Source organism: Podarcis pityusensis, assembly GCF_964106645.2.
Source record: "Podarcis pityusensis genome assembly, chromosome: 7".
NCBI classification, from domain to species: Eukaryota; Metazoa; Chordata; class Lepidosauria; order Squamata; family Lacertidae; genus Podarcis; species Podarcis pityusensis.
This window is the reverse complement of record NC_138031.1, coordinates 21,587,455-21,603,165: the sequence shown is the minus strand read 5'-3', so window position 1 is coordinate 21,603,165 and position 15,711 is coordinate 21,587,455. Positions and strand designations below refer to the sequence as shown.

Genomic DNA, 15,711 nt, shown 5'->3' with positions numbered 1-15,711 from the left:
GCCATTGGCCATGCTGGCTGGGGCTGATGGGAATTGGAGTCTAACAACATCTGGAGGGCCAACCCTGAGTTAGATAAATGAAGAAGCTACATCTTCTGACTGTTTGCAGAACAAGGTCACTTAAATCCCAACCAGGAGGCCTAAATTTGGAAGACCTAGGAGGATTTCACCCCTTGAATTCAGCTGCTTAAAAGCAAAGGTTGATATTTGTGCCAAATATTTAATAGTTTTGTAGTCTGGACACTGGTCCTCTAGGAGAGATTTCACACCAGACTTTATTTTATTTTATTTTTACAACCTCCTAATAGAAAGATGTGTATTGACTCCGATTAGCTCAGGATTTGAACTAAGGTCCCAGAAGGAAACCTATAAGCCTCTTAAGATGCACAGAACTTCTAAGAATACGAGTTTAACTATCTCCCCCTGTGGTAAATAAGCTGTGACAGCTCAATCAAGGGGGAAAGGCAAATAAAATTTATCACATTATTTCCCCCCCTGCAAATTCTTTATTCCCTTCTTCTGAGCACTGATGTAGTTTATGTCTCTATCTAGTGGAACTTTACATTAATTACTACACTCCAGCACTCACATGAAAGACACAGACTCAAATCCTTATAATCATAAAAGATAGCCTGCCAACTAGGTTAGAAGACACGTGGCAAGATACTTTGGTTCCTCTTTAGCGACGGGCAACTTCCACTCATTTTGTCAAGCTACTTTTCAGTATTATGCACGAAGGGTTTCTGGGCAGTGGTAAGACGTACCTTTTTCAACAGGCAACCCTTTGTATCCAAATAAAGAACTTGTAAAATGACAAATACAAGACTTTTGTGTTTTCTTAGCCACGTGCGACTGTTTGAAAAAAACGGATTACTGAATTAATTCTATTCTCTCTCTTCTTGTAAAAAAAATCAAGGTCATGATCCAGAGAAGCATGTGTGAGAGTTCTGAACATGCCATGGCTGTTTTGTTTACCTTTGCTGAATTGTAGCACTACATGTCATATTGCTGTTCAAACTTGCACCAACCATGTCTATGTGAGTAACACTTGAGATGTTGTTTGGAGGACTTTCTGTTCAGGAAACAAGCTTAGTCCCTGATGGCCTGCACCCAGTCCCTTGCATGCAAGCAAGCATCTTACTGGTTTTGAGGCCCAGTGTGCCTGCTTGACTGCCTTGCTACAGACATGAAAACTGGTAGCACAGAAGAGCCCACATCCACACAAAAAATAAGAAAAGGCAGCTTGTTCTCTTAATGTGTGAATGCATGGTTGAGTATTTATAGTGCGAAGAATAAAAATGGAGTTTTTCTACCTCAAAGGTGATCAGCACAGTAAGAGTGAATCCATTCTACAATACTATGTTGTGTGGTCCTTTTCATCTTGCTTCACACATGCGTAATAATAATATTTCCATTACAGTATACTAATAAATATATTGGATTTGTCATTGGGCATGTGAGAGACAAATGGCGCTGTGCTGGACAGAGCGTAATCATACCAGTTTCTACATTGCCTGCCACTAAAAGGTGGTAGACTTTGTATATGCAGGAGCTAAGATTAGAGGTTGAGTATCATTTGACAACATCATTTGATTGTAAACAAGGAAAAATTACTGGGAAATTATGGGATATCATCTCATTAATCCTAATGTAATACAGGAAACCCTCTCCATTAATTTCATAGAAGTGTGAATTTACATGAACTGTTGCTGATATCCTCTATGTGAATGGGCCATTCAGATAAATATATGGAGGAGGGGGGAACAGATGTCCCATGGAATATTTAGGAGGTACATATACAAGTGAAAAATGTTGAGAATTGTTTAGCAACAGGAAAGACTCTTCACAAAATGCCTTTGATTTATTGCTGTGTATGGTGCAGATCCCTATCGTTTTTTTCCTTACATTATTTTATTCAAAAACTTGTATAAACCATGAGTTGGCATGTTGGAGAATACTGAAAAGGCATTAATCAACCCAAATAAACAAGTGCACAGATCTATCTAACAACTGTGAAGTAGTTAATAAATTTTTAAGCAATTTTATTATAGAAAGAAGGTCTAAAAGAGTAGTGCTTAATTATCTGGACTCCTCCGCGCTGGGCTCCCTTTTGATTGTATTAATGAAGCAGCTGGCCCATTGTTTCTCTTTAATTCCTCTATTGTTTTAAGAATATGTCAAAGCTCTTTATTCTTTTATCAGGTACTGTGCAGAAGGAACCACACAATACCTCATATTCCTACTGTATTTGCAAATGCACAAAGAAACCTCCAAAGCATTTTTCAAAAAAGGGGCACACATAATTTATAAGTTCTATTCCTTGCACTACTCTACTGTCAAGAATTTCAACAGTATTGGATTTGAATTTATTATATTTTTTCCCCTCCTTATTAAACAGTGTGGCTACATATAGATATACGCTCTCTGTTAATGTCAAAACCTGGCGATCCGGACTCGCACCTAGTAGGTATTAACTGGGATGTTCTTTGGCACAGGGACATTGTTCTAGCTAGTCGAGAGAAGGCACTCACCTCCCCATGGGAAATATCTGATTGTAGGTTTGTGAATTCCCTTTAAATACTTAAAAAGGCACGAATGCAAATAAACATATTATTCTCAGGGCTGCTTTAAAAAAAACATTTTTCACAAAATAGAAGCTATTAATTCAGATTGCAGTGAGTCTGGCTGTGCCTGGGTGTCATTTTAAGTCTGTAGACTAATGCAAGTTGTCGATTCAATGAGCTCCGATACTCTTCTGACCCTCCTTCACAAAAACATATGTACACAGGAAATGGACACTTCTGCTTCTACCGCAGTGACAGTCGAAGGCATTACACACACAAATTAGAAGCAGAAGGGAGGAGGGAGGAATCTGCATAACTTGGTTGCGCAGTAGGCTGTTTGCTGAGAATGAATATCAACCAAACAGAATTTCAAGAGCAACTTTTTCTTGGTAAGCATCTATATATCGTATGCCCACATGGCAAGAGTCCCATTTCAAGTAGCATATCAAAGCACGGTTTGTGCAATAGGGTGGAGTGTGAATTCATACAACCATCAAGACAGAAGAGATCCAGAACTGACTCTGTCTCTAAGATACCCGAATTCCGGGAAAGCGGGTCTGTCTTGTATTTTGCCACTGCCTTTGTCTTAGGAGGAAAGTTAGACTATTTTTAGCAATTCCCCCTGGAATGCCGGTGCTGATAAAAGCAATAGACGGACTAATCGGAAGCCATATGGCACTACTGATTTTGAAGGGAAACTTCCCAACTGGAGACAGCAGGGAATGCTCTTTTAAAAGCAATGACTGTATGCAGTCCTTGCATTTTGGATTGCTCTTAAAGCAAGCAAATAGTATCAAAATTGCAAATGCAGGTGAATTGTTTCAATAAATTATCTGTAGGAATTAATTGCAAATGAGGGAGGAGGCATTGTCAGAATAGGTTCTTGTTTTTATTTGTAACCATGTTTGCTACATCGCCCTTGCCAGTTACAGTGACTGCGACCAGAATACTTCTGATCCGTACTTTTTTCCACACACAGTTTTGCACGTGTTGCTGTTCAAGCAGCCTTCCTTGTGGAGTCCAGTGTTGGGGACAGCCTTGCGTGATGGTTGTACAGGCAAGATGGACCCAACTTAGATGTCATGGGGAAAACCTTTTCTTGTGCAAAATGCACCTCCCATCCCTGTAAGAGAAGCCTCTGAACTGGGCACAAGATGTGAAAATGAAGACCAATGAGTACATCTTATCTGCCAGTTCAGACACTGGACTGAACCCTGAAATGACAATCCTTTTGCGTTTTGTCATGTAGTTGCACCCCTTTGAACTGTGCTGCATCACAAAGGTTGAAACTGCTGCAGAACTGTGTAGTGTTGCTTCACACAAACCGCTAGCCACATGGAGCTATGCCCATACTTGCAGTTCGAGAAGCAACCAGGCCACAGTGTGATCTAAGCTGTCCTTTTCTAATGTGTTTTGGATCAGAATGTGCAAATTTCTCGATCTCTTGAGTAAGGGTTTCATTGCCTCCATTTCCCACATCTATATATTATGCTGAGCCAGGTTCCTATTTTGAAGAGCCCACGTATAGTTCTGTGGTTTACAGCTCTTTCCTGCTTGAATTTTCTTGTTACCAAAAAAAGAAATCTGCATCAATCATAGTGCATCTCATAGATTGTTTTGTTTTTTTGCAGTGCATTGTATAGTTATTAACCAGAGTTTTTGCCATTGTGAGGAGCCATGGATTTCAGCTAGCAGAGCTGAAGTTATGTGCTTTTACATGAGATACATTTTTCTTATACAGTACCTTATAGGTAAGGCCATACAATATAATCAAACATTTGTCAGTGTTATAGCCTAGTAACTGTTAGACTATTGAATGGTTCCAGTTGACAAGTAGGGAGTGCTTCTTTCGTTTATCATGTTTGCAAATGATGGGATCTTTTCCAATGGACTTGTTTTAATCTTAATTAGAGTTTATCGGCAAAAGTCTGCATGACATTCTGCAGGCACTGATTCCATAAATAATAAAAAAAGAATGTGGAAACATTGGCAAGATTCAGAGATATTTAAGGCAACTGATTGTAACAGAAGCATGAATTTCCATTAAAAAAAATAAAATCAAATTTGAACTGTGACTCTGTTCTTTACTTTCAGAATTTACAGTACAAATTTGCTGCAGCTCTGACAGCAATTATGAGGGTCGTTTAAAAGCTTCCTGTTAGGAACCAGATCTGTTTCCACAAGAGCCCAGCTCATAAACATTACAGAAAACAGGCAGGCTGGGCCACCTTTTGTACAGATTTTTTAAAAAGTTGTTTATTCTGAAAAGGTGGTAGTCACACTGGTGGAACACCAAAGGGGTAAAAAGAAAACAAAGTGGGAGGAAGAGAAAAGAATGGTATCCAAATATAGCACTTCCATGTGATGCAAACTGCATTAATTACTGCCTCAAGTTTAGACTGCCAGTGCCTACTCTGAGATCATGCCCTTTGAAGCAATAAAAGCAGCAGCTGTTTCTTCCCCCCACTCCATTCCACCTGTTCCTTCCCCACCCTCATTTCCCACTTGATGACTAAAGCAGAAATACAGGAGGGGCACAAGTGTGTGTATGGGGGGGGGGGGGATGACAGGAAGAGAACCTATAGAATAAGAATCAGAGTTGCTGCTTCCTATCTCGTTGTTTCAGATTGTTTAAATGCACAGGAGATGCCAACTCCAGCCCCGATGCCTGGTTTTCGAAATAATGACAAAATGCTGGGCAGATGGAAAGCACCAAATAAAAGAAGGATCCTAACTCAAGGAGGGTAGAATTATGTTGTGGGCTGCCCTGAGATCTGCGGGTGGGCATAGGGCGGTGTACAAATTTAATGTAAATAAATAAATAAACCCAAGTAATAGGTAGGTCCTCGATGATTCTATGAAGCACCCAGCACAGTATGTCAAATTGTAGCTCCATACAGACCATCATTGAGCAGCCAGGCAAGAAAACATACTACAAAAGAGGTATACAGGAGCCTCCTATTGTCTATCGTGTGTGTGTGTGTGTTCTTTTGATTAAAACAAAAAATTAAAAATAAACTGAAAATTCACACTGTGACGGAGCGTTCAGCCTGTGTTAGCACTGGTGTATAGCCTTTCTCTTGAGACCCGGACTTGTACCACTTGATGAAATTCTTCACCAACAGTATAAACTGCTTAGCATCAATATGGAAACATAACTTATTTTAGGGGAATAATTTGAAAACTTAATACCCGTGCTGTAAATGTTCAGGGCTTCATAGAGCATGTTTTTGTCCTTATTCAGGGTTGTGTGTATTCCGTGCATGAAAGAAACATAATAATTCAACAATTACAGTAAATGATTCGAAGTAACTAAATTGTCAGCATTTTCTTATTCTGCATTATTTTTTCTCCTTTCAAGACTTCCCTAAGAATTTGGCTCCTCACCCCCACCCCCAGCAATAAATTGCCACTGTGAAAGTAGCTTTCGGTACTTGGAGTGCTCAAAATCTTTGGATTATAATGGCCATAATACATTTGGTTCCAGTAGTTGTGGCCAAATCCTGCTGCATTCCTAGCAAAGAGTGAATGTGAGAAAAGTTTTTTCTGCTTTGAAACTTCTGCATCACTTTGTGGTCTAGAAGCCCTGCCTTGGTTTCCCCCTCTCAAACATATTGTGAGTGATGCTGTTTTGTTTTCTCATCTTTGAAAGCTAATAGGACTGGATTAATTAATTGTCCAAGATTCCTCCAAAACAATGTCCTAATTCTTCTATTTAGCTGTTGCATATCATACACTGTTGTTATCTCTTCCACCAGATTTTTGCAACAAGTTGTTTTAAAACTGTAATCTCTTTGAGGAGGGGGGGGGGAATGAAGTGTAGTTGAAAAGGCAGTTATGCTGAAAGATAAACACAGCAATATTACTTATCAAAATGGGTACCCGGTTGTGTTTGTATGTGTGTGCCTTTTTTCTTGCCTAATTAATACAGCATATAGCTTTTGCTATATATACAAAACCTATAACAGAAAAAGCTTTATAACATGTAAAGTATGTGACATTATTTTAGCCATAACTGTACTGGATATGTATCTAGGCCTGAGAGTAGAGATAACACAAATATAAGTGCTCTGCCTGTCTAAACATGTTAAATAAATGAGCATTCACTATCACATTCAATACATTAGTGCATTACTTGCATAGTTAATTTTCTTTTTAATGCTTTCCCATGTGACACTTGCAGCACAGAGCTATAGTATATCTCACTCTTTGAAGAAAGTTTTCCTTTTAAGCCAAGCTCCACTGTTTGAATAGGACTTTATGAAACACATCTTTGGCATATCTGAACAGGAAGTTCAGTGGGCATTGGGACAGCCAGTGCAATGATGCATGTATATTATTGCATAAAGGATTCCCCCCTGGAGACAGATGGCAGCAAATCCCAGCAAGCATTAAACATGACTTTATGAGGGTATCTGAACCATGTTTTGCATTGGGGTATTATTTGTTTGCTTATGGATTGTCCCTTGGAATGCACGAATATTTTACTTAATACATGCGTATACAGATAGCAATATGATTTGTGGAATGGAGAGGAAGTTGAACAAAAAATCTGGATAGCAACCAATGAAAACAAATATATATTTATACTGACATTCTAGGAATGTCCACTTTCTTCAAGACGTAGCGCTGCGTTTGAGACAATGGATTGCAGAAGAGTTAAAGAGGTGTTGCCTACCATTCATTTGCGGTATCGCTTGTGCAGCTTCTGGCGATGTTTTCAGCATGGCTGCCTCAAAGCATGGCACAACACTCCCGTAAAAACAGAAAGAGAGCCTTAAAGGCAAAGGGTTTCCATCTTTCCCCAGCAAAATGCAGCTCCCCTAAGCAGAACACGGTGCTGCACAATATAACGTTTGCCCCTTAAGCATTTCTGTCTTTGTGTATGTTTTCTGCACAGGAGGCCAGCTTTGGTGCACGACGACAAAAGCCATTGCCGAGGGTGAAGAGCTCATTGCCTTTGTTGTGGATTTTGACTCAAGGCTACAAGCTGCCAGTCAGATGACTCTTACCGAGGGGATGTATCCTGCTCGATTGTTGGACTCGATACAATTGCTCCCTCAACAAGCCGCTATGGCATCCATTTTGCCTACAGCTATCGTCAATAGTGAGTGCTCTAGTACAATTTATATCTAAACCATTATTTAAACATTGCTGTATGCTTACCACATCACATTAACAACACCTATCTGTTGGGCTTAGGATTTCTCTGAATTCACCAGCATAGGCTTTCAAGCCAGGAAAAAACACAGATTACCAGGTTCCTAGACCATGGGTGGGCCAATGTGGTGCCATGTTTCTGGATGCCAACTCCCATCAGCCTCAGCCAGCATAGTTAAGAATGATGGGAGCTGGAGTCCAATAACATCTAGAGGGCACACCATTGGCTACCGCTGTCCTAAGCTGTATTTCTGAAGATGAGATTGCAGAATCATCTGCCCCAGAAAAAATGTGACATCCCATTTTTTCTTGTGAGAGAACAGCAGCCAAAATGACTGCTGCGATCTCTTGCAATTTCAGGCTGCACTTTTGGAGGGCTTGGCACCAAAAGAAACCTCACATTTTGGGGCGCCACACAAGAGCACTGCCCCCCAAAAGCGCTTTTTGGGGGCTGTGATCTTGTGTGGGTCACATGACTCCCCTGGGAGTGTGGACCCAGAAGATGGCATCCTGGATTTGGGCCGCATTGCGCTGGCAGGTGTGCTTTATGATTGAATGCTCTTCCAAATAAATCACTCCCTCTGCTTAGAAAACCAGATATCGGTGAAAGGATCTTGGCTTAGCCTTTTCCTTGGCATGCTAGGTTTGTGTGTGTGGTAAGTTCCTGCTTTTAATCTTCGACCCCCTCCCGTCAATGGAGGATTAAGTTCTTCAACTAAATTCTACCGTTCTCACAGCCAATGACCTGTTTGTTTGTTTGTTTGTTTGTTTGTTTGTTTCCTTGGGAAAAATTTTACACAATATTTTCTGATTGAGGTTCCACTTGAATGGTTCCCTAATCTGGCTACCAGGGGAGAGGGAAAGAAAATACATGAATGTATAATACACACAGGCTGCGTACCTGTTTTCTTGACTCCAACTGCAGAGAACATGAAAGATAATTGTTAGATAAGTGAGCTGTGTATATTTCGTATTGATGCCCAGACCCAGAATTTACAACAAAACAAAAGAGGGGGTGAGGAATTACTTCTCGCACCTGGTTTCCTTTGAGCTGTTCTGTGTTGTTTATTAATCATGCACTATGCTGCCACCCTGCTGTTAAATGGGTACTTTTAAAATAAGAAGATCAGGCAGCTTAAACTTGTTGGACTAAGGCTTGTCGGCAGGAGGAAACTATGGCTTACTCACACCTGGTTTGTTTTACCCCCTCCCTTGTAGAGGACATATTCCCCTGCAAATCTTGTGGCATTTGGTATCGGAGCGAGAGAAATCTGCAAGCTCACCTCATGTACTACTGCAGCGGGAGGCAACGGGAAGGAGCTCAGCTTTCGGAGGAGAATGACGACAGCGTTCAGCAGATATCCAGCATCTGCCCTTTTCCACAGTGCACCAAAAGCTTCTCTAACGCAAGGGCCCTGGAAATTCATCTGAATTCTCACAGTGGTAAGTGAAATATTTGCTCCACTGGAGTCAGCTTTCCTTAAGACATTTCAAACTTAATTCTTTTTTTCCTCCTTTTTAGCAACATGCCCATGAGAAGTTGTAAAAAAGGTGAAGCCACAAGCACTCAACTCAGTGATTACTGGCTTATGCTGCAGTAATCACCTGTTCTGTTTAAGATATTAAAGTATCAAAACTGTCCTACCTTTTTCTGAACTAAATGGGAAGATCAGACGAGGCAAAAGCCATTCATGATATGACGGGTGCTTGTTAGGTGATATGAATGTCAGAACTTAAGCCTTAACTAAATGGTAGTCCTGGGACTGGTGCTGTCATTGAGATAAGCTGTTTGCATAGCATCATGCTATTATCCCCATAAGGCTGATAAAGGTGGGGTCGGACCTTGCCTTGAAGACTGCCAGGCTTAGAGTCTGGGATGAAGGGGAAAGGGTCTCAAAAGTCCATGCTGAATGTCCTTTGTCCTGGTGTGACTCATGGTCACAGAATGTCTCCACATGGCCAGCCACCACATAGTGTTCTGCACTGACCAGCATATGGGTGATTTGGGAGTGGGTAATTTCTGTGGTCCACGTGTCATGGCCAAAAAAAATTCTACTTAGGTTTAGGCTTTCATCTGCTGCTTCTCTCTGCTGTTGGGGTGGTGGACATATCAGGATTGTGAGCCCCTGGGTGACAGGATGTATGTGATGGAATTTAAGGGATTCATCATAAGAGTCCTTAGGGAGTTTTCTGTTGGCATGGCCAACACTGCTCTTGAAACCCTAATTGGTTTATATGATGCAGACATGGCTTGGGTGGTTGCCATGATTGCTCTCAAGCCTTCTCCCACAAGACACAGCCTGTTCATCTTACTGGGGGCAATAACGCAGCCTGAATGCAGGTAGTGGAAAACTCTGTGTGAATCTGGCCAAATATAGGTAAAAGTCCAGCTTCAAGAATGTCCTGTGGTTGTGATGGCAGCAAAGGAAATATAGCCACTGAGTGCCATCTAGCAATGCTCTTCTAGGTGTTCTTCTGTCTTATTCAGCCTGGCTAGCAGAAAAGGCCCATGGGTAACCTGCTATGACTAGCTTAGTAAGCACTTACTAAGACACTCACATCTTATTCATATCTATCATCTATCTATCTATCTATCTATCTATCTATCTATCTATACACACACACACACACACACACACACACTTTTGTAACTGCCCTGGGAATGTGAAGTGTGCATTATAAAATTCAGAAGTAAGCTTATAAGGATTTGTAATTGCTTTCTGTTAAACATATTCTGGCAGACAAAAGACTCAAATTAACTTGTTGGTTTTGTTTTTTTGTTCTTACCCCTTTCGCAGGAGTAAAAATGGAAGAGTTTCTTCCCTCCGGTTCTAGCCTGAAATGTACAGTTTGCAACTACACCGCAGACTCTGTGATTAACTTCCATCAGCACCTGTTCTCACATCTCACTCAAGCTGCCTTTCGATGCACACACTGCCATTTTGGCTTCCAAACTCAGAGGGAGCTGCAGCAGCACCAAGATCTACACGTCTCTGGCAACAAACTTCAGAGAGAAAGTGATACTGAACACTCTCCAAGTGGCAACGAAGAGACTTTGCAGGCAACCGCAGATCTGCTGAACAGGAATGACGGCTCCCAAAGCCAAAAGACAATGCAGACAAAGGATGCAAGTTCTGACACCGAGCTCGACAAATGTGAAAAAAAGACTCCCCTTTTCCTTCCAAATCAGAGGCCAGAAACACAGCCTGTCACAAATAAGCAAAGCTTTTCCTACACAAAAATAAAATCTGAGCCATCTAGCCCAAGGCTTGCCTCGTCCCCAGTCCAGCCTAACCTGGGTCCTTCTTTTCCAATGGGACCTTTTCTTTCTCAGTTCGCTTTCCCCCAGGACATCACTGTCGTTCCTCAGGCCTCTGAGATCTTAGCCAAAATGTCCGAGTTGGTCCACCGAAGACTGAGGCACGGAAGTAACAATTATCCCCCCGTCATTTACAGTCCGCTCATGCCAAAAGGAGCTACCTGTTTTGAGTGCAACATAACATTCAACAATCTGGACAACTACTTAGTGCACAAAAAGCATTACTGCAGCAGTCGATGGCAGCAAATGGCAAAGTCGCCAGATTTTGGCAGTGTTTCGGAAAAAATGCCGGAGGCTGTGAGCCCCAACAACGGTCAAAATTCTATCAACATTTTGAGTAGTACGCCTCACACTTCAGACCCAGAGAATCAGCTCCTTCAGGCTTCCTGCATCAACTCCTCCACTGTATTAGACATGATTGGGCCAAACAGTAAGGGGCATGAAAAGGACTTCTCCTCCCAGGTGAAAAAGCTGGCTAGTGCTGCCAACAGTGATGAGAAAATGAACGGGAAACCTTCCGATAGCAAGAACTCAACGACTACTCCTTTAATTGAAGGAGAAAGTGATCCCAACAAAACCACGTGCGAAGCTTGCAATATTACCTTCAGTAGGCATGAAACATATATGGTCCACAAGCAGTATTATTGTGCCACACGTCATGATCCTCCCTTGAAAAGGTCTGCTTCCAACAAAGTGCCTGCCATGCAGAGGACGATGCGCACACGCAAGCGAAGGAAGATGTATGAGATGTGCCTGCCGGAACAAGAGCAGAGGCCACAGCTGGTCCAGCAGCGTTTTCTTGAAGTGGCTAATCTCCCCAACCCATGCACATCTTCTCAAGAGCCGACAGATGGCCTCGGGGAGTGCTACCACCCACGCTGCGATATCTTTCCAGGAATAGTCTCAAAGCACTTAGAAACATCGCTGTCCATCAACAAATGCATCCCGGCCTCAAAGTGCGACACGCCACATTCCACCGTTTCTTGCTTGGAGATGGACGTACCTATCGATCTCAGCAAAAAATGCTTGTCCCAGTCTGATAGGACATCTGCTTCCCCCAAAAGGTTGCTGGACTACCACGAATGCACAGTATGCAAGATCAGTTTTAACAAGGTAGAGAATTACCTGGCGCATAAGCAGAATTTCTGCCCCGTCACTGTGCATCAGCGTAACGAAATGGGGCAGCTTGATGGCAAAGTGTTTCAAAATCCAGAAAGTGAACGGAACAGCCCTGAGGTCAGTTACGAACGGAGCATAATCAAATGTGAGAAAAACGGGAGCTCGAAACAGCCTTCTCCCAACGGAAACCTGTTTTCTACGCACTTAGCAACTCTTCAAGGACTTAAGGTCTTCAGTGAAGCTGCCCAGCTCATTGCTACAAAGGAAGAAAACAAACATTTGTTTCTTCCACAATGCCTTTATCCAGGAGCAATAAAGAAAGCTAAAGGAGCAGACCAGCTTTCTCCATATTATGGAATAAAGCCAAGTGATTACATTTCTAGTTCCCTTGCCGTTCACAACAACGATGCAGATCAAAGTACCAATGCAGAAGGTGATTCCCTGAAGGGCCAGTCCCCCTCCAATGGGTGCCCAGTCCAGAAGAAAGAGTCTCTGCCATTGCTGCCAAAAAACAGAGGCATGGTTATAGTGAACGGCGGACTGAAACAGGAGGAAAGGCCTGCGGCAAACCCTCAGCAAGAGAACATTTCCCAGAATACCCAGCAGCATGAAGATGGGCACAAATCTCCATCTTGGGCCTCTGATAACGTTTTAGCTGCCAATGAAAACGTCTCTCCAACCACTCCTGCAGCAGAAGAACAGTTGTCTAGTATAGCAAAAGGCGTGAATGGGTCCACTCAGGCACCCACCAGTGGAAAGTATTGCCGCCTGTGTGACATCCAGTTCAACAACCTATCAAACTTTATAACTCATAAGAAGTTTTATTGCTCATCACACGCAGCAGAACACGTCAAATGAAAGCATTTGGCCCCACCTTTGGTACCTGTGTTTAGCATATTGTTCCATACGAGTCTGAAAGAGAGCTGTTTGTATTACTTCTGGACAATCAGGCTTTAATTCATCATTGCTGAGTTAAAGACTTTAAAGGTGTACTTCCATTACAGTCCATTAGTAAAGTGTATTCTTGGTGCCATTTTCAAAACAATTAATTTATTTTACCAGCAGTATTCATAGCTGTAGTTTATTTTTTATTTAAAAAGAAACAACAACAACTTTATATTAAAGTCATTTGTAATGTTATTGTATAGTTATTGTGTAGCACATATGGTTTGCACTGTATAGTAGATTTTAAAGAAAATAGTCACAAACTATACGGAAAAGCATTTTAGAAATAGCTTCAAAAGCACCTGTGTATCCTGATTTTTTCCCCTTATATGCTATTGCAGATATATGTAGATGCTAAAATATAACTTGCAAAACGTTTCAACTATGCTGTAAAGTTCGCCTTAAAATTTCAATTTCAATTTTTTTTTATTAAAAAGAAGAATTTGGCTCAATTTGCACTTTATATTTTAGCAGATACAGTACCTTAGTCACTAGGCTTTGCATTTGTATGTAGCAGTATGTTTCTGTCTACTTTCTTAACCCGAAACGTCTGTTAAAACGAAGATGGCAATTCCCCCCCTTGTATAGTACTTGTATTTTCTTTTGCTGATGCATCTCTGTCTCGATTTTTAAACCTTTGCTGTTAAATGCAATACTTTATAAAGAATGAACAAAAATTACTGGAAGCAGTATTGTAAGTAATGAGGTCATATCTATCAGTTTTATCTTTTGAAAGGCACAGTCAAAATGAAAACCTTAACTCAATGCTGCAAGTATGAATCTAATTCATTTATAAGATATATTTAAATATAAAAGTAGCAATACTGCAACTGGTGATCACAGAGATAATGTTCTACTTCTGATAGAAATAATTTCTCAACAAATGTTGTTACTATGCATGTATATGGATGGAATAAAATTCCACATCATCGGACTGTTCTGGCAGTAATTCATTCATTTGCAAGGGCTTCTTAGTATATTCATTTGGGGTGTGTGGAATGTACCAACACAACACATTCGATTGTAGAGGGTCTGTGTCCTATGACAGTATCCCATCAAACAACATATAAGGAGGGGGATGAGCAATCTAAAGCTGTTCAGGAAAGGAGTATTTCTGGTCCCAGTCACTTAAGCCACGCAATTCGCTCAGTGAGTGGCGGACCCCAGAAAATACTCATCTCCCTGAATTGAGTTCCGTTCTCACCAAGGCACACTGAAAGGGTTGTGACACATATACTGAAGTTCCATGTTGACTTCAAGTATATCACTGAAAACAGACATAAATAGTGTGTTGGGAACATAGGAAGTTGTCTTATACCAAGCTACACCTTTAGCCAACCTAGCTCAGTTCCGCCCATGCTGGTTGGCAGTGGCTTCCCAGCATTTTAAGGAAGCACGTTTCCCCCCAGCCCTACCTAGAGATGCTGGAGATTGAATATAGAACCTTCTGCATGCTAGAAAGCTGCTCTACCAGTGAGCTACAGGTCCTTCCCCCTAATTTGCATCAGCTTGCTTTTGTACCACCTTGCTAAAGCCCAATCCATGCAAAGCTCAGCAGGTGCACTGAGCACCCACAAACCCAGGAGCACACACCTGGCGGATCTATAACTCAGCTCAAACTCGGTCAAGGGGTTAATAATGAGATAGGTGGCGTAAGCACCATAACCTTAGCAAATTACACACCAATAATTTTCCAGTTTCATTATTGTGGGGAGCGGAGGTGGGAAACCTGACTCCCTCCAGATGTGCCTGGGTTGCAACTGCCACTATCCTGACCATGGGCCATGCTGGTTGCAGCCAATGGGAATTGGAGTCCAGCAACATGTGAGCCACAGCTGAAGCCTTGGGATCTATGACTACTCTTTCCTCTCCTCAGACCTCAATAAACTGTTCAATTTATTCCATCCTAGACCAGTTTCTTGAATTCTAAGTGTAGCCATCATACACCTTGAAATGGTGACTGCTAACCCAATTTGGATTAACCTAGAAATGGTTTATGGTATTCAAGACTTTAATAGGCAGCTTCTTTACAGTTTAGGAGCACAAAATGGGGCACCGCAATATAAGGTACTTTGTGTATGGCTTTAAAAACCTCCTACGGAAACACGGGTGAATTTGTGGAGTTTATCTAAGAAACAAAACAAAACCATGCTACAACCCTACATTCACAAGGTTCAGTTATATAATGTTACAGCTGGAAGGATAATGGGGAAAATGTAGATCCAAATCTATTGGAGTGATTTGTAGATTAGCAAGCGTTCCAACACATTTTTTAAATAGCCCAAGTCCTTCACCTGTTCAGATTAAACTGCTGAAATGAAGAGCTTAGGATACCAGGAGCAAATTTTTGTGTGGAAGGACTATAAGCTCCATTCAGTTCTGGTAATCAGAACAACTTCCTTAATTCTTCACTGGGCATGAATTTTGCACTAGGCTCTGGTGGGTGGGTCCTGGATATCTAATAAAAAACCAAGGCAGTTTCTGCAGGCCTGAAGTCTGCCTACCTTGCATCATTCCACCTTCCTGGACTGAGATATGAGCCACAATAACCTGAACCTCAATACAGGAAACTATTATTTGAATTACAGGATACCATAGGACATA

The 15,711-nt window shown here is 41.5% G+C and overlaps 1 protein-coding gene across 10 annotated transcripts in view; it reads left to right on the top strand.

Moving 5' to 3' along the window:
• ZFPM2 (zinc finger protein, FOG family member 2) overlaps positions 1-14,041 on the top strand; it is a 463,644-nt gene extending 449,603 nt beyond the window's left edge. For all 10 annotated transcript variants that reach the window (XM_081012507.1, XM_081012504.1, XM_081012502.1 and 7 more), the window contains 3 exons: positions 7,465-7,671; positions 8,943-9,167; positions 10,523-14,041. In XM_081012507.1, coding sequence (XP_080868633.1) covers positions 7,465-7,671; positions 8,943-9,167; positions 10,523-13,020 — 2,930 coding nt within the window. In that variant the 3' untranslated portion in view covers positions 13,021-14,041. The remainder of the gene's footprint in view (positions 1-7,464; positions 7,672-8,942; positions 9,168-10,522) is intronic.
• Positions 14,042-15,711: the final 1,670 nt, after the last annotated feature.